Raw genomic sequence first — 23,983 nt, forward strand, 5'->3', positions numbered from 1 at the left:
GCAGGGTGGCAACAGCTCAGTGCTTTGCTCTCTCCACAGAGAGATCACAATCCACAGAAAGAGATCTTTGGAAGACTCAACCTCCTCCTGCAGCAGAGTCCTGCTGCACCAGCCCTGCTGGAGGTGGGAGATGGAGCCACGTTTTAGCATCTCTGAGAGGGGCTCCTGCTTGGGCTGCCTTGCAGATGTAGAGGCCTCATTGCAAGGAGTTGTCTCAATGGCCAAATTCTAACAGACCCAAAGGGAGCTTTCTAGAAAACGAAGATTTGCTTTCTAGGCCCTCTGTTGCCTCGTGTTTCATGCAAAATCAGGAACCCCAGCAGTGTTTGCAGATGTGAATGGGCTGTCAGAGGTCCCAAGTCATTGCCAATCTGAGCTCTGCTGCTCTGCTTTCACCATTAACAAAGATTTAAGCATACTTTCAGACAGGATGGGACCAGAGTCATGGAGCTACTACCAATGTCTTTGTTGCCCCTTCATCAGAGGAGCTCATTGCACCTCATAAACTCTTTTCCATGATCTTCTTCCACCCAAGAGGATAATGTCAGTGGTTATTTATGAGGGGGAGAAGAAACTGAGGCAGAACAGTTCTGACTTGTTCAGAACTGCAGCAGAAACCACAGCGCTGCTGGAAACATCCCATCCAAGTTTGCTTTTAACCCCTGACACCAAGCACGAGGTCCCAGCACTGAACCAATCCTGCACATGGAACAGTGGGGGGAGCAGGAGGTGAGGAGCTCTGCATATGGGCTGGTGGCACAACCATGCCTCAAGGAAAGAACCCATCAACCCAGGGCTGATGCTGCATCTTTTTATTTTCTTTTTCATTTTGCTTCACTAAGCAAATGCAGAGCCAGGGATAGGAGGAGAGGAAAAGGTGGCTTGAGAAAAGACCAAACCAGAACAAAAAGAACAAAAACCAGGAGGGAAGAGGCAGCTGCTGGAGTATAAGGAGAAAGTGAGCTGCTAACAAGGAAGAAGTTCATAGATGCCAAGCCCGCACTAATTCTTAATAAAATACAATACTGAAAATAGGATCTGAGAGTCTCCAAAATACAATATCTTAAGGGATCGGCAATAATACAAAATAAGGTTCATTATGTACAAACGAGTTCTGCTCTTGTCTCTGTACAACGTGGGAGTGGGAGGCACGGGAACATGCTCAGTGGAGGTGGCAGGGTGGAGGAGGGCGTGCTTGGACCCGGCAGTGGTTCTTTGTGCTGGGATGAAGGATGGGGAGTGCAGTGGTATCTGCTGACCTGCGGGTCCTGTGGGAACCTCAGAAAGAGCAGGGCTATGCTGAAGGCCTTCCTCTTCCTCAACCCACTGGCCACGCATTGGTTGCAGTTAGCTGTGTCCAAATTTGTCCTGAATGGCTTCAGGGAGCAAAATAGGTTTTAAAAGGGAGAAAAGAGGGATGTGAGGGCTCCTCCCTTGCTTCTCCCAGTCCTTGAGCAAGAACCATCCCATCCTTCTTCTCCAGGGAGCCCTCTCCACTCACAGCCTGGGGGGTGAGGAGAGGTTGGGGCAGTGCAGAGTGAGTCCAGAAGAGAAGCCAAAGAGGAACCTGCTGTGAGACCTGCCAGAGTGCACAGGTACAAACACGGGGCAAGCAGCCACATCCCAGATCTCCCACACTCATGTCCCACATTGTCCTTCCATCAAATGGCAGCTGAGGGAACAGAGTGAGGAGACACTGGAGCCTTTCAGCAGGGCTTTTGCTGGGGAAGAAAAAGGGTCAGAAGTGGGTGTCTGGGTGCTAAAGAGGATGGCATAGGCTTGAGATGAGGTCATTTCAGCACCAAATTTGGCAGGTCTGGCCCGAAGGGTGGAATGGGAAGAGTTTGCTAACTTTGGTGCCAGCACTTAAAAGAGGTCTAAAACAGTCTTTGGTAACCCTGGCCAATTCCAATGTGCCACCTCTTTCCTGACAGATGTACCTGTCACCAGAGATACCAGTAGGTCCTCAGTGGCTTTCACAACACTGCTGTGCACATGGAGGATGTGAGGGGAACAATGGTTATCCAACACCCCTCCAATGGTCTTCAGAGCTCTCCTTGGAAGTTCCTAGAAAGACCCCATTTGGCATGAAGCGGAATTGGGGATAGAGAAGTGGGATGGGGATCAGGTTCTCTCACCTAGTCTCAAAGGATGAGGCCTGCAGAATGGAAAGTGGAAAGGCCACTGACCTGGTTAGCACTGCACTGTAGGGCCCAAGGTGGGAACAGAAAGGGAAACACCACCCTTGCCAAAGCAAGGGTGCTGAGCATGGGAAGAAGTGGGCTGTGGGGGGAAATTGTTTTCTATTTCAGAGCTCTGGGTGCCCAGAAGCTGCTGACTGATTTTTATGGTGGTTTATGTCTGGGATCTGTCTCCCCCACTCCGTTTGTGTGCAGATCTTTGCAGATAGTTGGTGTGGAAGTTATATTGGCATGTCCATCAAGAGAAAACTAGAGCAAAGGAAGATCTAGGTTTTCTCTCAATAGAAGCAGAAGTATACTAACAGATGGAGGGGAAGGAATGAGCTCAAACTCTCCAGAGCCATCTCTTCAGCACCAGCATCACCCACTCCTAAGCCCCCCAGGCAGGCCAGTCAATCCAGCATTCTCTCTCTTTCCTTCACGTGCATCTGATGTAGCCAAGGGGTATGTACCTGGGGACAGCCCCCTTGGTCTGGAGGCTTTGGGGAGTGAGCTGAACAGTTTGAGGGCTTCCTCTGATCTCCCTCCACTCCAAGGTGAGCCCACATCCATAGGGTAGTGCTCATCTAATCAGGAGGTAAGGCCAGGAGAAGAGGGTGTCCCAGGGCTTCACCAGACGTTTATTGCTGGTTCTGGCAGTCCTGTGACTCCCCTCAGAGAGATCAGTACTAAGAGGGGGCATGGGAAAGGGGAGGAGCTGAACCCAAGGCCAGTTTAGGAGTGTCTGAATGCAGTGTCCTCTCCTGCCAGATCCCCTCAGTTGCTTAGTGAGGAGGGAATCCTGCAGTCAGACAGATGAGGCCTTGAGGTCCAGCAGCTGCTACAAGTATTCAGCTGTCTCACTGGTGCTTGTCTCCCTGAGGAAAAGAAAAGACAAGGCATCAGACAAGGTTTATTACAAACTCCTATGCAAGTTCACTTCTCTGCGTGCCCAGCTGGTTTGCTCTGTCCAGGGGGGAGCTGAATGACCAGCAAGCCTGGGGCTACCTGAACCACCCCGTCCTTCTCAGCTCTATGCCAGTGCTTGATGGAGTCCCAAACTTTTGCTCTAGCAAATAAACTTGGTTTTACTCTCCCTGCCAGCACTGGCCTCATCCAGCCATGATTCTTTAGCTAATGTACTACCCAGGCAGCTCAGCTGTCCTTGGCTTGCAGCATAAGGGACATACATAAGCTGCTGCTCACTCCCAGACACCATGCTGTGTTTTGGGGCTTGCAGGTTCCCCCCCCAACACTTGCTTACCTCTCATGGAGTTGCTCTTTGAGGTGGGTGAGAGTTGGGTCAGTTATGTTCTGGTCAGGATTCTCCAGGTGGGATTTGCTCAGGTATTTGGCTGCCTCATGTGTCCTGGCCAGATGAGGTCTTCCCTCCTCAGACTGCCCCTTTTCAGGCTCCCACCCCTCAGGATGGTCCACTGTTAGGAAGGAGCTATAGCTCTCTTCTAAGGAGCCAGCACCCTCATCATAGAAGAGGAGGCTCCGTGACTGAACTGGAAAAGAGGAGAGTGCTGGTTAGCAATGAGGACAAGTTCTCTTGCTATGGGTGTGAGTCACAGTGGTGGTTTCAGCACACGCTCACCCAGCTATGGCCTTGTCCATGTGCTCTGCAGGATACCCATCCTCCCCCCAGCTTCAGGAGGCAAATGCCCCCTATTGCACACAGCCTCTTCAAATGACAATCAATCTGCCCCAGGACTCTTTCCTCATGTTCCTTCCTTTGACACTTGTCATGTTTTGGGACAATGGTTAGTAGGGAACTGCAACAGGTCCAAATATGAAGCTGTTATCAGAGTTTGTACCACTGACAGGCCAGAGCCCCAGCATACGGGGTAGGCACTGAGAGGAGGATGCTATCCCTGAACTGGGAATGTTGAGAGAAGAGCTGGAAATGGTTTGTCAGGGTGAAATGGAGGAATCACATTAGACTCACTCTTACTAGTTGTGTAAATGTCTGGTGCTGGTGTTGCTTTCACTGTCTGTGATGTTGAAGAGAACTCGGGGAGACAGGGCATCAGGGATCCCAGGATCAGAACGAAGCAGAGTGCCAGCACCTAGGGAGGAGATCAGCGCAGAGTTAGTGCTGCTAGCCCTGGAGAAACACTCCCCCCAAGCACACAGACGTAAGGCATGTGGTCAGGCTGACAACAGGGTTCCATGTGGTCCTTCACAGAAGGAGAGGGCTTGCTGTGCCTATCTCTGCTGCAAATCTTAGAAGGGAAGTCAGATGCTTCCTCATGCTGCTTTATTTGAAGTATTTCTGGTTCAGTGGTGAGAACTTGCCTGTCCAGTTGATGAGAGATGGTGAAAGGCATAGCTGGGGAACTAGGTGAGAAAGAGGGAGACTCAACAGAAGGGATGAACTATGCCTTGACCAAAGGGAACCTGGCCATGGACTCAGTAGGAGCTGTAAGAAAAGAAGCTTACTGGGAGGAATCTGTGAGGTACCACAGCACCCAGGAAGGTGAAGCCACTGTCCACAGAAATGACAGCAGAACTGCAGCCACCTGATAGCAATGATAGTCCAAGGAAAGGGTATTGATGCTTGACATGCACATATTCAGGACCATGTGTACCTTCTGCTGTCAGGCAGACCAGTCAGAGCTACTGGACAGTGATGAAAGGAGAGAGGCAGATGAAAGCTCCCTGGAAATTCCCCTCTGGAAGGTTCTGCCATGACAGTAAGGCTTCACACTGAGATGCCAGTGCTGATCATAAAGAACTCTATCAAGTTTAGGGAACTACCAGTACAGAGCAAGAGGGGACACATGGGAAACAATACAGAGCCAAATGCTTGTTACCTGAACACCCATGTGCCATGGGTGGTGTATAGCTGCTGCTAGCTCTGTGCTCAGACTGAGCATTTCAAAGAGGCAATGCATCTATGTATAAACCAGCTAAATTTGACCTGTGGGGACACCTGTGGGGACAGCCAGCAATTGCTTGACTGCTTTTCAGAACAGCCACCCATTTAGGAATAGCCATGCCTAAGGAACACACAGAAGCTGGTACATCAAGGTAATTTTGACCACCAGTGGATTCTAGGACACATGAAAGATCAAATAACACCATGGAGACACTGTGCTATGTGAAGAGGGATTTTGATTGTTCATTCTTCATGGCTGGCTTTAAAGTAAGGGAATTAAATGTCTAAGCACATATCAGGCACACAAGGCATTGAGACTTCTTATTCCACTAAAAAAAGAGAAGGAAAAATAAACTTTGAATAGATGTTGTTTGGAATTATCACAGCCAAACACACAGCTCCCAGAAAGGGGAGCCAGCCCTGTGAAGCCTGTTCTTCTATTCTACATCAATATAGGCTTTAAAGGCTGGGAAAGAGCAGTACACTTAACAGCTTGTTTTAACATGGCTTTCAGCTGGGACTGTGCAAACCAGCATTGGTTTTACTCTGTTTTGTTTCAGGTTAACTTTGATGCTCTGATTCGGTTCCAGTTCAAACTACAACAGTTCATAACTCTTGGTTTGACTTTGACCATCAGCTTTTGACAATTTCACTGTTTTGCCCTCTTAAAATGTGAGGGAAACCACTGCAAAACCAGTTGGAAGGGTGGAGACCAAATGAATCAGAAAAAGACATCCTGAAAGCAGAGTTCTCACATGGTTCACTGTCAAACTGAGGGGAAGCAGCAGATGGAGGAGCAGAGAGCTCTGTTATGGCTCTGGCAAGATTCAACAGTTTTAAGCTTGGCTTGAATGATGGACTGTGTCAGATCTACAGATGGGAAAGCCTGCAAGCAGACTGGCTTTTGGTCAGGATTCAAATTCAGAATGATCTTGACCATGGGGAGAAGTGGTCCAAGAGAACAGCAGCAGATCTGTACAGACAAATGTCAAGACTTGCTGAGATCCTGGAGGTGGCAGGACTGGTTGACAGAGGAAGCACATCAACGGCTTTGTGGCCAGGTGGAAGAAGATCTGGGAGTTAAAATGAAGCACATGGTGGGAATAAGTCAGTGTCACTTTGCAAAGGACAAATCTCAGCCCATGCAGTATGAACAGGCTTTCTGGCTGGCTCTGTACCAGCCTTCAGGTGGACCACTGTGTCCAGCTTTGGGCCCTGTGCTTCCAAAAAGATGTGGGGCAACTGGAAAAAGTCTGGAAGTCTGGGAACAAGTAGTGATTCAGCCTGCAAGGGAAGACTGAAGAAAGAGTGGTGATTTAGCAGAGCAGACTGAAGAGAGTTGCTCAAAAACCATAGTTATCAAATACGTAAAATACAGCTGTACAAAGAGAGGGGAAACTCATCATGCTTACAGTGGGCAGAAGTTGTAATAGGCTTAAGCTGATGCAAGGAAGACTGAGATAGCAAGAAAGCTTCATCTGAGAAAGGTAACAAGGGACTGGAATGGTTTGCTTGAGGAAGCTGAGTTCTGTTCATCACTGGAGGCCTTTAAGGACAAATATCCAGCAGGAATGACACAGGGCTAAAAAAGAAGGGTGCTCTGCTCCACTCCCATGCTGCAAGGCATGATGATTCTACATATCTGTTGTGATAAGGAGTGCTGTATTTGGAAATGGGAACTTGGGGGCCTATGAGAGGAACCGGCCAAAGATAGAAAAGCAAATGACAAATTCTTTGAATGCTTTAGAGCCAGGAAGCCTGAGAGAGTTGGTGTGTGGGCTGGGATGCTGTGGAATGAAGGGAGCAGCAAGGAGAGATAAGACATTGCTGGGAAGCTAAACTAGGTATTTTATCAGCCTGTAGTGCAGGGGATGTCTGGAGGGCTCCTATTCTGGACTTGCTCATTCCAGGTAGTAGCAATGAAGGATTTCAGGAGCCAGGGGTGCTCTGATGAGCTGCTGCATTAAGGAGCAATGAGTCACTGGGCTCAGCTGGGTCACACCCGAAAATGTGGAGACAAATTGGGAATGAAGCCACAAAGCAGCCAACAGGAAAGAGAGTCAGGCATTAAAATCTGGTCTGACACGGGGGCAGCAAAGAGTAGCAAAAGTTTGAGCAGATTTTGGAAGGAGAAAGTGCTGGAAATTACAGAGCAGGGGCTCTCGAACCAAGGAACTGAACCAAGAGTGAAAAAGAACCCCTCAGGACACTGGAGTACTGAGAAAGTGGGGCAAGCACCTCACCATCTGCTTGCATTTCATGCCTGTTAACAGTACTGAAGTGATTTCTAGATGTTAATAACTAACTCTGACAAAGTTTTCACAACTACTATGACAGTGCTGCAAGGACATCACGGGGTTGAATATTCTTACCATGGATCAGAAACTTTCACCCTAGCAAAAAAATCAGATGAAGAATAAGCAACTGACTCTTATCTATGGCCACACACACACTGGCATGCCCCAAAACTCCACAGTGAAGCCAATATTGCTTCATTATGATACAGGAGAGGCAAACAGGATTACCAAAATGATCAGACAACCCCAAATCATTTTGGTTAGTCAAAAAGAGCAAAGAGAATTCCAGCTGGACTTAACAAAGCCTGATGTACAGACATAGCAAGAACAGATGCTATTTCTTGCTGATAAACACAAGGTAATGCCCACTGGGAAGAATACTTGAACTGTTGGCCTGTCCTGCTGGTTTAAACATTAAGCATCACCAACTGAGCAAAAGAAAACTCTCCCCATTATGATGGAAACTCACTGAAGATTTTTGCTGAATGGCCAATAGCTAATGCAAAGCAAACAAAGCACTGGTTTGCCCAGAGAAGGCAGTAAAAATGCAGGAATTATTCTAATGCTGTTGCATTAACAGCTGACACTACCCATGGACTTATGATACAGGGCCCAGTTCTGGTGACTGTGACACAAAAGGAGACAGATGTAACTGGCAACAGAGCTGAGCAAGGGGGAAGAGGGCAGAGACAGGCAATCAACAGAGCTGGCTGGGGAAGCATGGCCCATAAGGAGGATGGAAATGAAGCTTATACCATCAGACAGGTCCCAGTCTGTGTGGAAGCCATTTTGTAGGGTCTGGAGACTTTCCCAGCTACCAGAGCCTGCAGCTTCTGTAACTGCTGGAGCAGAGTCCTGTGATAGGAAACAACCCAAACCACAACTTGATAAGGATACAAGAATACCAGTACTCCTTTCATACATTACCCTGATTTTCTCTTATTGTGAAAACAACTGTATCACCCTTGCTACATCTTGCTCAATTTCTCCAACCAAACAGGCTTAGGAAGCAGGAAACAAAAATGGGTGAGTTTGAGATATAAAGTGTGGAGGAACTGCAGTAGGAATGCCCCAAGATGCTGTGACATTAAGGTAACCCACGCTGTCTCCTCACTAGCAGATCTACACCAACATTCACTGCAACTACTCACCATTATGAATGACCCGTTTAGGACTTCTGGGTGCCTCAAAGCCCAGGCAGCCACCTCCCAGGGCAATGGTTACCATGAAAACCAGGCTCTGGGATGGAGACTGAACCTAGATCACAGACCCACTTGCTCCCTTTCCACTCAGACACACACTTTGGAGCTCAACCTGTGCCCCAATGGTGGAGAGAGAAATAGAAAACAGTTGTAATCCCCTCCAGCTTCTTCAGTTTTGGCAAACCCTGCACAGGGATGTGGGCAAAGCCAGATCTTGAGTTCAGATTCATTCTCTGGCTGCCGTGCCTGGAACATGTCGTAAGGTCTCTCTGCCCCATTTAACTGCACCTGGGCACTGGCACACATAAATACAAACCAGTAGTAGGTGTGTTACTGAGCTACCAAACCCTTCACAAGGCTGGTGGAGAAATATGGGTTGAGGGAGACTACGGAGCACACAGTTCCCCAGGGCTGCAAGTTACTCACATGCAGAGTACTGCATGCTTCCCCTTGAGAGCACTGACTGTTTAACACAACTACGTTTGAGCTTTTATAAAATGCCAGGTCTTGGAGCCAGGAGATTGCAGGAGAATCCCAGCTTTCTCTCTTTCCAAATCCTCTTCTGCTCTTTGAAATGTGGAGAGAAGCACAGAGTGTCCCACTGGCAGCGCTCAAAAACCAAACCCAATTAGAAAGAACACAATGTGTATTCTAACAATATAACCCCTAATAATTTCCTGGCTCCACGGGCTGCAGCGGCTGTGGGGGGGAAGGGGTTGGGACTGGCTCTCTAGCTGCAGTTCTCCCCTTCAATTTCCGCTGGGGTGATAGAAATGGGGCTATAAATATGAGTGCCCAGCTCACCAGCCCTGCAGCTGACTGCCCTTGCTCACACGTGCTGCCACCAGTAAGAGGGAGCGGAGTTGGGCTCAGTTCCTCCTGCCCATTCCCAAGGCAAGGGTGGGAATCTATATATTTGCTTCCAAGGAAGCTTGCTCCTTTCAGGTGAACATCAGCAGCAGCAGATGGGAGGGAGATTCTGGGCTTGTTTTGCAAGGGGAAGAGGCAGGGCAGAGGCCAGGGTACCACATGCACAAAGGGGTTGCCCTGGATTTGATGGCAGCTGGGATCTCTGCCTTTATTCAGGGAATGGGCTTCCCCTATATTCACCAAGTCTGTTTCAAGAGAAACCTGACACAGCCACATTGTGTCCAGGGCCTTATATTCCTCCTAAGAGCCCAAGAGCAGAAACAGTGGGTCTGAGAAGCTGGTGTGAGGGGCTTCCCTCACACAGGGAATGCAGCTGCCCTGGAGATGGCCAGAGGGCTGGAGGGCAAGGGGAGGGCAGCATGAGCCCAAAGGGCTGCAGGGAGAAGGAGGAAGGGATATGAGAAATGCTCCTTCCCTCCCTCCGCTTGCTGTGGAGCAGACTGGCTTTCCCAACACAAACATTCCAGGCTCTCTAACCAAACCCAGCTGCTGTCATGGGCTCAAACCCAGCGCCTCACTGAGCAGCGCTTGAGCTGCCAGGAGCTGGGGAGCTGCCTTTCTCTGCTCCCCCCCTGCTTCCCTTCCTGCCCCCCTGCCCTACCATGGGCAGCTCTGGCCCTTCTTACCTGTTTGCGTTTTCCAAGGTCTCCACTTTTTTCCAGAGTTCATTGTTTTCTGTGGTGTATGTCTCAACCCTGTGGGAATAAAACCCACAGCCACTTAGTTACAAAGGCCAGACAGAGAAAGGAAGTGTATCCTTGTCCCTCCTGGTGTGTGGAAGCTCAGTGGCCTCATCCATCACCTGCAGATATGGCCCTGGAGCCAGATGTTCCTGGCCCATCTGGTTGCAGCCATCCCGAATGGACCAGGGATGATATTGCAGGTGGACAGTTAACGTGAGACAGTTCCCAGCTCAGGCTTTCCCAAAGGTCGGAATGCCAGTAGCACCTGGTTACAGGCAGGTCAAGTCAGGACAGACTCAGTTATTATACAGGCTTTTCCATCAGTTGCAAACCCCCCTAAGGAGCATGGAAAAGGAACAGGGGGACACATTCAAACCTGCCCCACTCTGAGAATCTGCCCTGGCTGTGCACCTTGTGTGTGAAAACCGGGCAGATGCTGGGCCAGCTCCCACTGCAGGCACACGAGGGCAGCAGAGAACCTGCAGGATCCATCCCACGGCTTCGAAGGGAAAGTGGCTGGGATGAGGCAAGGGGAGTGTCTCCAGGCCGGCAGGAAGGCAGGCCAGGGACACAGCCTGGTCCTGCGGGAGGTTTCCAGCACGGTCTCTGAACCAGGCGTTCCGTGTAAAAATTGGGCTTGCAGTGAAGGTGTCAAACTGAATGTTGAAGGGCCCAAGCAGAGGTTTTGACAAACCAGCTCTGCCAGGAAGCCAAATTGACCAAAGACTTGTTCCATTTAAAAAGAATCCACTGAATGCTGCTTTTGGTTCACATTTAAACCTGGCATTGTTTGAAAGCCATCTGTCACAGCAACGAACCAGCGGAACAAACCGCTGAGCACACACAGGCACCGCAGCCACGGCTGGGGAAGAGCTCGGATGCTCTGGACCTGCCACTGGAGGGAGGTCAGCCAACAACTCAGCCCCAGCTGAAGGATCTGGGTGTGACACGAGCTGTGGGTGATGTGCTCTGAGGCCTGGACATGCACACAGAGGTGCTGCTTATGGAAGGACAGGAGAACTTGGAGGTGCTTTGAGGCATCTGGTTTCATTCAGTGTTTCTGCACGCTTAGAGCAGATAAATAAATAGCATCAATGAGAAGAGCTCATTGAAGTTGGGTTTGGGGGTTGGTTTTCTTCCATTTTGCTGATCTCACATGGTGTTAATAACAGGGAAGAATCATAGAATAGTTAGGGTTGGAAAGGACCTTAAGATCATCAAGATGGTATTTGCACATAAATAGGAATTTGCACCTGGATTGTGGCTTTCTTTTTTGTCTGGGAATGCCCATCAGGGGCTGCTTGTACTAAAGGCATCAGAGGATTAGGTCCTTAAGACTTATTTTCCACCCTATCAGTGTCATGTAATGTCACCTTAGGCTTATGCCTACCATATATGCAGGACCTCAGGGTTCCAAGGAGAAAAGCAGAGCTCATGCAGGGGAGGGAATGGGGGGAATAACTGTAGTGCAAGGTTTTTCTTGCTATCAAATGCTTGTGTATCCACCCTTATGGAAAGAGAGGGGGAAAATCTGTGGCCAGTGGCCTCAGAGGGCCTGCTGCCTATGGGACAGACAAAATAGAAGCAATTTCTAATGGGGAAACATGACTCTTACCCAAAATCCCACCTTGCTGGCAGCCAAAATGGCCTGTGTTCTGCAGGGGACCAGCCAAACTAAGCAGCTGGAAGCACAAGGTTTCTAGAGCAATCGTTACCCTGCAGTAGGATTTCTAGGAGGGAGGGTAGTAGGGGCAAGATCCCAAAGCAAACTTCTGTGCAGCCAGCCTTGCAAGGAATCGTGCTTTTGAGCAACTCAGAGACAAAAGCAGTAGAAAGGGGGGCTGTGCATGGACAGGGCTCCTTTTCAAAGGCTGAGAAGAAGAAACTTACTTTTTCTCTAGACACTCCACATACTCTTTCTTCTTCCTGCGACTCTCCTGAGCAGAGATCTGTGAGGGGGGCAGCCATCAGAGAGAAGTCAGTATCAGAAGCCTCTAGACATTGCTTTGGGGCTTCATCTTGTCTGTTCCCTGCACACACAGCACCCTAAAGGTAAATGGGGAAGTCGCCTTCCAGTCTGCTGTTCCTACTGGTCTACAGGCCAAAACTGGGAGAGATTGATGCTCTAAGTATGCAGCCTACAGGCCACAACCATTTCTTGCAGCATGCCTGTCCCCCTGCTGCTGAGAGGATCTTTAGGGATGCTTTGAACACCTCTGACTCACATGGGTGCGTGCTGTGGTCATCTGGTCAGATTCTGCCCCAGAGCACTTCTGAGTCACTGGGTGACTAATTCAGGGTCTCATTATTTGTCCCAGGGGATGCTTTCTAATCACAGTCTGAAGTCTCACAGCTTCTGCCTGACTAATGAGCTTTGTGCATCACTCGTCCTGCACCATGCTCTTGTTTTCCGGTCCCCACAGCAAGGTCTGACCAGGCTGATTTGTCTGACCTTAGCTTGGTGGTCCCACCAAAGGCCACACTTCCCAGATGCAGCTGCACGCCCAGCATGCATGCAGAAATGCCTCATGGCACCATTTCCGTGAGTTGGGAGGCTTGTTCCAGAGTACCAAAGGCAAGATCCCACCTTTTCTCAGTGGCACTGCAGCTGAGCATGCTCTGGAATCATGAGAACTGCATGATTACGTATTTTGCAGTCACCTTGTTCTTGATTTTCCTCCTGACCCTCTTCAGTGCTTTCTCCTCTGCTTTGGTGAGGGGCAGCTTGGTAGGAATGGGGTAGCCCTCAGCAATCAAGGTGCGTTTCTCCTCTTCAGTCAAGAGAAGTGGGCCAGAGGTCCCTTGTAACTTCTGAAACACACAGAAAGCAGCCATCAGCATCAGGAAGGAGTTCTGTCCCAGTGACCTTCCTTAAAGTCTTGCAGAGCAGCGAAGGGCTCAGTACAAATAGGTGCAGGGCACTGCTCTTTCCTACTCTCAACCTGATCCTGGAGTACAGCTCAGCAGTTGCTTTCCTCTTTTACTTGGGAGGGCATCTGCTCCTTCATGGTAAGGCTGGCTACACACTGGCACTGCAGGACCCTGCCAAAGAATTTCTGGGAGATGTTTAAAACACAGCCTGGTTTGGGGAATTCTCAGTTATTCCCTTCTCTTTCTTTAACCTCCTCAGAAAGTCCTGCATTGCATAGGCTGCACCCCAAAGTACGGGGTGATAAACAGCACTTGCTAAAGCAGGGTCGCTGCTGGTAGGCACTGTGCAAGACTTACTGCACCTCTCCTCACTCCTGTGAGCACCATCCTGTCCCCGCTCCCTGTGCTAAGGCATTGCCTCGCCAGAGCATTTCAGGTCAGAGACCTGACCAAGAGCAGGATCCCCATCATGAGCCTTGGAAAGCCTCCAGCCCCCTCTGAGCACCAAGGAGCCCTGTGTCCCAGTGACATCCTCCTGCCTCCTTACATGTGGTGCTGTGAGGAGAGGTGAGGAGGAGATGGCAGTAGAAGAGCGAGCAGCAGGTCGGGCTGGGCTGGAGGGAGGCAGGGACCGCGGGCTCTGAGATCCATCGCTGTCACTGCCATGGCTGCTGGGAGGAGTTGGAGGCATCTGCACCAGGTCATCTACTGGGAAGTAAAAGGAGATCAAGTCAATGACTCTCATGTCAGCCTGTTGGTACAGGCATAGGGACCTGAGTAGCAACAGGAAAAGGCATTGTCATAACAGAGGACTGAAAAGAGTGATGAGTCTCACAAGATAAGGTGGGTCTGAGAGCAAGGCTGGACGGAGCACTGCCCAAGACAGGGGTGAGGCTGACCTCAGATGTGCTAAACTGGAACTGCAGGAGTCGGAGAGCTGGCAGGGGCTTTGCCAACACACTGAAGATATTTACAAAGCAACAAGGTACTCCAGTGTCAACCAAAAGGGAATACAAAGCCTGTGATATTTTGCTCACAAGCACAGGAAGCTCTGTAAGAGAAGAGCTCTTCCAAAAACACTGCAGGGCTCACACACTTGCCAGCACGCTTGATCCAAAGGGGCTCCGGTCACTCAGTTGGTTTCCAAGCACTTGAAAACTGTCCCCACTTTGTACTGGAGAGCCCTGAGGCCTTTGTGGAGGTGGGAATATGCCTAAGGAATGTCTCTCTGCAGCAGTGGGAGTTCCTATAGTGCTTTCATTTGTGCATCGGCAGATTTTCAGATGGTTGGGTTTCTTTCAAATTAAACTGGATCCTGAGTTTCCTGACTTTCAGATGGTTGTTTTTGGACAACACTGCAGTCTCTCTGAGGCTTTTAAAGGCTCTCTTGCCTATTCCCAACTCTGAAGTAGCCTGGTTTGCCTGGGAGTCCCTGTATGAGCAATTCTGTGCGTGACTGCCTGTCCAGACACTGATCTGAGTAGGAACAGTGCAGCACTCACTCCTCTACTTGGCTGTGTCCCAGTGCTACCTTGCATGGCTTTGCCCTCAGCTGTTACCTTTTCTCAGTGCATAGTAATGATCTATATCTGAGTAGAATAGAGGGATGTAAGTTGACGAGCAAATTCTATCTTCTTACCTGTAGGTACATTTATAAACTGGTTCACCTCTTTGGGTTCAGCTTTGATCACAGGTGCTGGAGTCATTTCTATGGGAGTCTGTGGAAGAGAAGCAGAAAGAAGCTCTTGGGTGCTGCCACGTCTCCTGCCCAGAGGGGTCCCAAGCCACTGCTCCCCTGCTCTCTGTCGCACCCCATCTCACAGCTCTGCCCCAAAGCAGCCTCTCACCACACGTAATAGAAACCAAGAGTCCAAACATAAGTCCCCATGGCCTGTGTTGCTGGGCACACAGACTGCAAACACATGTTTGCAGAGGAAGAGGCAGTGGCAGATGGATACGCTGCCAAGCAGTGCTCTGAGTACCTCCAAAAGGGAGATGACTTTTATCCTTGGCAATCTGCTAGACCCAGACAGTGGAATTTAAAGTAACCTATACATTACCCTCTTTGATCTGCCTTCATTAGAAATGGGAGGATAGAGGCTGTACAGAAACAGCAACAGAACCACCCCTGTCCTGCTTACATGATTTTCACCAGGGCTGCTGGGCAGCTGGTTCCAATCGCAGGGGGCTGAGAGTTAAATAGAGAGTAGATTTATTCCCATCTGGGCTGTGCTGCCCCTCAGCTCACCAGCCCCCAGCCCACCAGTGTCTGGGGGAGCTTTTACACTAAACAGACACACTGCAAACTCCTCCAGACTGTAAATACAGCTGAGAGAGAACCATAGGATGGCTGCTGAGCACACAGAGCAGAGCTCCGAGGGCACAGCAAGTTCAAGCTGTGTAAATAACGGAGGAAGTTTGTGCACAGTTTTGGCTGGAAGTACCCATTTGTTTTGGATGGTTGTTTAAATGGGAAGATGCTCAGCATGAGTGAAAAAAGGAAGTGAACACCAGAGATGCTCTACTGTTATCTACTGAGCTGCTATAAGATAGCCAAGGTCTGTGTGAGAGGAGTCAGACTTTCCCCTCCAACATGGTTGGATTGAAGACATGAGCCCCCAGACTAGACCCATCACCAGTGGCGTAAGTGAGCCTCCTCCCAACCAACAGACTTCTTAGGAACTTAGATATCACCAAAAGACTTGGGCCCTTTTTCTTAGAAATCATGATTCCTGCTGCTTCATAGGAAAAAGCAAAGCAGGACCTCCCCTTTCAGTGAAAAACTGATAAGTGAGAGGCTATATGATAAGCCCAAAGCCATGAAAAAGGCACTGGCAGAGCAGGGGTTATACTGAAGAATCGTGGGGTCAGTGGCATCACATTTAATTGACACTGTTCTCTGAAAGATTAAAATAAGCCAAGAGTGGCTACAGAAATACTGGCAGATTGGAGGCCTCCAGCACATGCAAGCTGAAAAGCCTTTGGCTTTTGTGCCAAGGGAATATGCTTGCATTTAACCAAGATCGTAAAGCATTCTGTGCTGGAGAAAACCTTCCTTCCACTGTTTGCTCTGGAAGCATAAGCTGTCTTGTAGCTTAACTGCAGGAATCAAGAACAGTTCCACCTAGCATCAGTAGTGCTGCTCCTCTGACTGCCATTTCAAGAGGAGAATGACAAATAATGCAGTATTTGGGCTTTGCATCACCTTCTCCTGTCTGCCAGCAGCTAAATCCCCTAGCAGGACACATGGCAGGGCCTGCACCATCAGGGGTGCTGCTGTGTGAGAGCCCAGCTTCCCAATGGATTTTAGATGGGCTCACCTCCTCGGGCACTGGCAGTCTCTGCAGAGGGTTGAGGTTCAGCGCTGGTATGGAGCTGGCAGCTAGCTGGGACTCAGGCAGGTCTAGAGCCAGGTTCTGTTCCTGTTTCACCATGATGGAGCAGAGCTTGGGCCCCAGCGACCACACTCCATTCTCCAGCTCTGAAACATGCACAACATGAGAGTCAAACTCCAGCAAGAACAGGACAAGAGAAATAAAAAGCCATGCAGACAGCTTCCCCCCCGTCTGGTGAGGCTGCCTTTCCAAGTTTAGCACTGTCACCACACAAGCATGTGCAGGCCCACAACACAGAGTACAAAAGGGAATGAACCCCCAGCGTGCAGGGAGCAGACAGGACAGAGCTAGAAGGGTTGTGGCTCTGCTCTGACTGTGCAGCCCAAGCACTGGAGGAGAGCTGCGGGGTTTCTTCCCCCAGTGATGTCTCAGTCTCGTCCTCTGCAGCTTATTTCTATTTAGAGTTCCATGAGAGGAGGATGCAGGGCTGTTGCTCCTTAGGCAGCATGGCCAACATCACAGACCTGCCAGGTTACAAACAATAGCACCATCTCTGTGCTAGAGAGCTGGTGAGAGGGCAAGCACTATGGCAGTGAAAGGCTGACAGTGCTGCTTTGGTCTCCTGCCGGTGTCGTGCCAGGTACCAGAGCTTTGCTACATGATGGGAGAGGAGGAAGGTCCGTTTCTGTGGAAGTCCAATGTAGCATCTGCTTGTGAGGCTGCTCCCACGGCTGCTCCACTTAGTCTTACCTCCTCCATCCTGTGCTGCTCAGGGACACTGCTGCCTATAGGTGTGCCCTGCTGCCATTGATGGCAGGGACAGAAGCAGCAGTGAGGGAAAGGAAGGATCTGAAGAGACGTGAATGGAGCTGTGTTGGCACACTCTGCTCACCCCGACTGCTCTGTCTTGTGTGCGTCTGTGGTGTGAGCCTGGCTTGTCACTGCAACCAGAGATCCCAGGAGCTGGGATTCAGGCAGTGGTAGGTAAGCTGCAGCTCAGATGGGAACAAAAACCTGCTAGGCAGGAGAGCTGCCTGGCCTCTGCTCTGAAGTTTTGGTCCCTTCGTTGCTCTTCAAAGATTTCAGCCCGCCAAAAAGTTACTCCTCTACTGGCCTGGAGCCTGCATCCTCCTCCCTAATCCTCATCCCTCCTCTTCGCCTTTTTATCTGACAAGCAGAAACTCATTTAGCTTGACAAAGGACAGACTAAGTGTGTCACCAGACAGTGCCCTAGTTGGCTGAACATGAGACCACAGTCAGGCTTGATCCCTGACTCCTCTGCACTACACTCTGCATTCAGCACTCAGGGATGCTGCCTGCTGCTCAAAGCAGCTCTGCAGTGCAGGTCTCAGTTTAGAAGATGTCCTGGCAAGAGAGGGTGAAAAAGGTCCTTCTCAGCTCCAGAAAAGCCTGCACAAAGGAGCACAAGCAAGTAGCTGTTCCTGTGGGAGCTGCCATCTGAACTAAACTTAAAGGAAGCTTAACATCATCTTTCCCCAATTCAGTCCCTGTTGCCATCAAGAGAGGACATGACAGAATTCTGCCTCTGGCTATTACTTGAAAACTAGTGTTAAAGCTTGGACAAGAATTGTATCAGTTAACACAGTGCACCCTTGCCAGTGGAATATTTATTTGGTCAAGCACTTCTTATTTTGCTGCCTAGACAGGTGTCTCTAGCAGAGGCTCATTCTGTGTGACTGGACATCTTCAAGCACAGACATGCGCTCCTCTGGCTGCTCTGTGTGCTGCAGAGCAGTTACCCCTGGTATGCAGACAAGCCTTTTCTGATAGAAAGAAGTGAGGTGTTAACATAGCCACAGGTGTTTGCAGCCTGGTCACAGCCTGTCACAGAGATGAGGGACATTCAGATGCCTTCCCGTTTATCCCACTGGTCTAGGCAAGTTCAACTAAACCTGTGTCAGCCCTGACAGATGGTTGTCTGACTTGATCTTACCCTTCTGAAAGGTGGTGAAGAATCCACAGCTTCCTCCATTAAATCTCTTCTACAGTTTCACTATGCCCACCATAGGAATGTTTTGCCTTCTGGCTAATCTGAAGTTGTCTTACTTTGATTTTATTCTTCATCTTCCTCATCCTCCCTTTCTGTTGCAAAGCTCTGTATTTCCTTTTTTCTCAGAGGCTTGGGGCATCCTCTGCCTGGGAGGGCTGCTGCTGAAGCAAATTGTTAGACAAGGGAGAGCAGACCACCCTGTGCAGACTTGACTCGGCAAGAGAGCAGTCCCCAGTGCTGTCAGTCCAGACAGTCAAAGGAGCAGACACCCAAATACGTATGCACTGTCCTTCCATTTCCTGTCTACATTCTGACCCTGCTCTCTTTCCCACCCTCGGAGATTTATCTGGGGAGTGATTGGGTTACAGAATCAGAAACACATCAGCGGGTTAATGAGGGACTGACAAGAAGGAATTTTGCATGGACACATCTATGTTCTACTGAGTGAGAAGATGTTTCAGAGGTATGGCCAGTCTGGAACCACTGAAGGTTTCACTCTGTGTTGGTGGGTGAGGCATGCCAGGAAGCTCATCCCCTCCTCCAGATACTCTGTGCATAATGGGAAGAAGTAATGGCTGAGAGACATCCATAGCTGCCCTGGGTTGAGGAGGTGACGCACAGAGCAGGACCTGTGTAGGGGTGCAAGCACCAGCCTAAGGCTGGTCCAGCACCCACAGTCTTTGCTCCCCCTACTCCCGGCATCAAATCCCACCCTGCAGAACTTAGGGCTGGTGCTGAGAACCAAAGCAGGCAGTCTGCATGTGCAAACCATCTGGAGAGCAGACTCCACTGATAAGCAGGGTTACGATGCACCCAGTGGCTTGCCCTAGCTGACCTGTGTTAGTGGGAACCATGTGGGAAGGGGCAGGATTTGGAAGTGTTTTGGAGTTCTGCAGAAAAGCTGGGAGAAAGCTGATAAATAGCAAGTCTCAGCCAGCTCCAAGCCTAGACAGAGCCCAAGCATTCCTGAGGAGCTCTGCAGACCAAGCAGAGCTTGCTTAATGTCAAAGAAAAGCCGTTTCTGGGTAATTAATTTGAAATGAATGTCTAAAAGGAGTGAGACTGGATGGAGCTGTGCCAAAAGGACTGCACAGTGTTGCAAATACTGGACCTGACTCAGGGCTACACTAGAATATGACTCACATCCAATTATGAGTCAAGACAGCCCTGGAAAGATGGGTTGAATTATCCCACTGCAGGACTGGGATAGGGGCATAGATACCTGTATACCTGCCACATTAATACTAGGCCTTACTCCCTGTATAGAGCTGATCTGCACTCTCTGAGAGCCAAGTGCCAGGTCCATCGCAAGCTCTCCTGGGACATGCACTGTACACCTTGTGATGCCCTCTGCCCAAGGATCAGTGTCACACTCCATTCAAGAGAGTCATGGTCTTGCTTTGGAGACACTGCAGCTGAACCTGGGGCATGTCCACACACAGAGGAGAGGAGCAGAAGTGTTGACAAGTGTCTCAGAGAGAGTCCCAGAGGTAGCTTCATGTGGGCAGACTTAATTTCACTGCCTTCTACAAACTCATACTTTTTGCTTCTCCCATTACCAAGCCTCATCCTCTCATATTCTGATGCAGGGGCAAAAATAAGGATGTGTTTATTTGTTCATGCGGGTTTGTTTTCTGTTAGTCACCCGGCTGCCTCTTTGGGCTGAGTGCCCTCCAAGATCATATTGGGACTAAACCTAAGGGAAAAGGAATGCAAATGGAAAGCTTTTTGATACAAGGCAGAGCTTGCTTGGCCTGCCACAAGCCTCTCTCCCAGCACCTCCCCGAGTGGCCCCTAACTGATGGCTACACCTTTGCAGGGACTAAAGAGGTAGTGGATCGGCTCCTCTCCTTCTGCCTTTTGTACCAGAGAGCTGGGATCATTCCCAGCCATGAGAGGGAAACCTCTGTCCCAGGTCTCCTCTCACTCAAAGGAATGGCTTTCTTCTGTGTATACTGAGCCTGTGCCACTGCTTTTTCAGGCAGCCTGGTGCCCATCAGCTGTTGGGACACCCACACAGTCCCACAAATTACAGGACTCTCTGCAAGGCCAGCCCTAAAAATATCCAACCATCATAAATTATCCTGAAACAAATTGTTTTAAAAATAGGCTTTGAAATGACTGTTCCTCTTTGTCTCCTGCTAAAAGATCTGCTGGTGAAGAAGCCACTTAGCTTTCCACATGTACCAGCACTGGTTGCAGCCAGAAACTCATGCTTCCTGTATTCAATCCAAACCCCTGCTGCTTCATGCCAAAACAGACCTGGATCTAGGGCACCCACACCCAGGTTTGCAGGGTCCTTAAGAGACATTGCCTAGTGCTTGCCAGAAGCTGGCAGCACACCCAACCACAGCCAATTATCATTGCCCAGCAAAGGAGCAGTGCGGCTGTGAGAGCACAAACTGAAGGAAAAAATGTGGGCTGTATTTGACAACAGTGGATCAAGCCCAAGGAACTGCCAGTTTGTCCTTATACATGGAAGCAGCTGGAGCCTCTGCTAAGAGATGTGCCCAAAGTTGTGCAGTGTGCATGTCTCATGCTCACCATTAGCATTATCTTCGGTCTTGACAGGCACGAGGGGGCTCTGGGGAGCAGAGTCTCCACTGAGGGAGTAGCTGTGCTCTGCCTGGATGCCTGGAGTGGGTGGATCCAGGTCCATATCCAGCAGTGGGTTCTTCTCAGCCAGTACTGGGTCATCAAAGAAACTGCTGAAGAGGTCGTTGGAGAAATCCTCCATGTTGTCGGAGAAGTGATCCAGGTTCTCTGAGAAATGCTGAGGGAAGACAAAGAGAGAGCATTTGTGTCAACTCCAAGAGGGATCTGAGTGCCTTCCTCTGTACTGGGAGGCAAACCTCAGCCACATTCCTTTTTGGGTGAGAAAAAGCAGTTCCTATCCCTTGCCTGCATCAGTTTGATAAAACCACCTTGAATTAAGATAGAAAGGGCTGTGGTGCTGTACATCTTCTCTGCCTGTTTATCTATGCCACAAACACTCATGCAACTCTCTATTCTCACATCTCCCCCTTCCTCTGCGGTACCTATCTTTGGCTTCCTAGCATCCCTCCACTGTGACAACAAGCAGAATAGAGCACAAGGCAAGAAATCCCTGTGATGACAAAATGCAAGTGTGGCAGAAAATCACCATCTTCAGCACCTGTCCTTGGTGACAGACACTTTCTCATGCTCTCTGCCAGCAGCAATAGGCACTCCAATGCCCCAGAGAACATTAACCCAGCTGCTGATTTCTATCAGAGGCAAAAAAACCAAAAAGATCAGTTGGATCGACATAACAGGAAGACCCCCTGTTGTATTTCATTTCCTCTGGGATTTCACAGCCCCTCTGTGGACCATATGAGGCTGTCCTGCAGCCAGATAATGCCTGTGAAATTCAGCTCCCCGATGAAGTTTAAACACTACAGATGGGCTGTTAACAACAAACAATCATCCCACTAATCATTCCAGTAACAGTCAGTAAATCTGGCCAGTGCTGCTGCAGAGCCGGGCTCCTGATGCTGCAGGGAACCTGCTTCCTTTGAGGCATATCCTCCTATTCAGAAGTCAAATCACTAACTTTTCCATTTGCTACAACAAAGCATTGGTTGGGCAGGGAGAAAAATGGTGGTTGCCAAACACCAGCTGAAAAATTATCCCATTTGTTGGCAGATTGAGGCTTCTGGCTCAGGGAGAGGAAAGAAAAGACAGATACAGTCAAGTGACTATATTACACAGACGGAACTGTGTAACTTAAATGAACTGGAGAGAGCTCGGCAGGCTCAGACTGGGTCCCCCCTGCCTGGAAAAGCATCTGGGTGGGCAGAAAGGCATTGAAAGCAGCATACTGAAAACAGGGTATGGATGAGAGAGAGGGGGAGACAGCACACAGGTCCTAGACTGGAGATATGAATGCCAATGAATTCCAGTGTGAGAGATGAGCTCAGGAAGGAGCATGAGGTGTGTGCAGCGCTAGAACTGAGGGAGGAGTTGGCCAAAGGACCCCGGATGCTAGAGCTTGCAGGTTCCTGCTCCTATTTGTTTTACCTGAGCACAGTACCACTCTGTCAACATTACGCTGGCTGGCAGAGGGTTGGGGTGAGGCTGGGGAGTGAAGCAGCTGAACAGACCCACACTTCCCACCAAGCAGGGGAGGGAACCAGTGCCCTTCACCATCCAACTTCACCCCTCAGCCACTCAACGTAAAAACTCAGACACTCACAGAGCATGATGGAAGTGGGGGGAAGGCCCTGACACAAGGTTTCCCTCCCTTTGCTTCCTTCCCACTTGTCCTGTCCTCCCATTGCCAGGAGTGAGCCAGCCCTGGGAGGGCAGACACTACATGTGTAGGTAAGGTGGAGAAGGCACACTCATGCTAAATCCCAGTGTTGAGGCCCTCCCTGGGATGTCTGGGCTGAAGTTTTCTCCACTTGTTCCCAAGCCGGAAGCAGAGTTGGCAGGATAGCTTGGTAAAACCTACCCAGCCATTTCCAAATTGCCTAGAAGCATTTCTGCCCTTGACTCAAGCGACAGAAAACACCTCCCATCTGTGCTGAGCACAACTGTTTTTCAGAGGGAGCTGAGTCAGCAGATGGAACTGTGTTAGATATTTATCTTTAAAAGCACTGGAAAACCAGGGCTTGTCCTATCCTACAGCAAGGAGTAAAGAGTTTGGAGCATTAACCCCAGAGAGTGCCTGCTAGTGTAGCAGCTGTTCTTTGTCTTGCTTTCTCTAAACACAAGCAAACACAGGATGTAAATATGATAGCCTTATGGTAAGGGCGAGAACACAACCACAGAGAAGTGAAGGGATTCAGCGATTTGGCTGCCAGTGCACCACGAGAGCACAGCAGAGCCAGGACCCAACAAGAGGCACTCAAATCAGATGTACTGTTTTAACCAAAACTAGAACCACCTTGGAACCCTGGAAGAGGAGCAGAGCTGGATGGACAGCTGCAGGGAGAGCTGCGACTGCCACATGCTTCCCATTTCTTTCACAGCTGTGTATTAACAAAGGCAGAGTGGGAGTGAAGAGAGTCAAGAAGGTGCACTTATGCAGTAGTTCCACATACTATCTTTTAGCAGTATCCCACCCATGCTTAGAACAAGGACCTCTTGATCAGTCAACTGTCTTATTGTAGGATGGAGGTAAGAGGCAGAGATGTGTCACTGGTTTTACTCTGAGACTCAAAAATCTCTCCAGCAGCAGCTATGGGCTTAGAGCTTAGTAATGAGTGGAAGGAGCTGAGTAGAGGAGCCTTAACATGGGCATCAGCATTGGCAGGAGTAATGGCATATTTCTGGTTCTTCTTTAAGCCACCACACAGCAGCCTTCCTGGAGGACCTCACTGCCTGGAAGTGAGGATGAAGGCAACACTGTTTTCCCAGAGATGTTCTCCCCCAAGAGATGGAGACCTACAGCACAGTATGGGAAAGACATGGGTGATAAGCAGAGACTTCCTGGGAATCCAGACATTTTGGGGCATATAGCCCAGTCTAGGCTCCTGGGTCCTATCCTCCAGTGTACCTAAATACTGGCAAAGCCTTCTCATTGAAGCAGCTGCCCTTCAGCTCTCACCAATCATACATACACTGTTCC

General features: G+C 49.6%; 1 protein-coding gene across 6 annotated transcripts in view; it reads right to left on the reverse strand.

Moving 5' to 3' along the window:
* Positions 1-797: 797 nt before the first annotated feature.
* CREB3L1 (cAMP responsive element binding protein 3 like 1) overlaps positions 798-23,983 on the reverse strand; it is a 44,520-nt gene continuing 21,334 nt past the window's right edge. Inside the window, exons 1-12 of one of the 6 annotated variants that reach the window (XM_061343444.1) lie at positions 21,295-23,502; positions 20,938-21,166; positions 16,368-16,528; positions 14,687-14,765; positions 13,595-13,755; positions 12,838-12,987; positions 12,067-12,125; positions 10,120-10,188; positions 8,117-8,216; positions 4,132-4,252; positions 3,445-3,691; positions 798-3,058 (exon numbers count right to left, since the gene is read on the reverse strand). In XM_061343444.1, coding sequence (XP_061199428.1) covers positions 3,022-3,058; positions 3,445-3,691; positions 4,132-4,252; positions 8,117-8,216; positions 10,120-10,188; positions 12,067-12,125; positions 12,838-12,987; positions 13,595-13,755; positions 14,687-14,765; positions 16,368-16,528; positions 20,938-21,166; positions 21,295-21,390 — 1,509 coding nt within the window. In that variant the 5' untranslated portion in view covers positions 21,391-23,502 and the 3' untranslated portion in view covers positions 798-3,021. Of the gene's footprint in view, positions 3,059-3,444; positions 3,692-4,131; positions 4,253-8,116; positions 8,217-10,119; positions 10,189-12,066; positions 12,126-12,837; positions 12,988-13,594; positions 13,756-14,686; positions 14,766-16,367; positions 16,529-20,937; positions 21,167-21,294; positions 23,503-23,983 lie in introns of those variants that run through there. The other 5 variants (XM_061343442.1, XM_061343443.1, XM_061343441.1 and 2 more) reach the window with 5 other exon arrangements.

This window comes from Neopsephotus bourkii, unplaced genomic scaffold (genome assembly GCF_033783945.1).
Source record: "Neopsephotus bourkii isolate Nb327-2 ecotype Australia unplaced genomic scaffold, CSIRO-AGI_Nbou_v1 NB_1825, whole genome shotgun sequence".
NCBI classification, from domain to species: Eukaryota; Metazoa; Chordata; class Aves; order Psittaciformes; family Psittacidae; genus Neopsephotus; species Neopsephotus bourkii.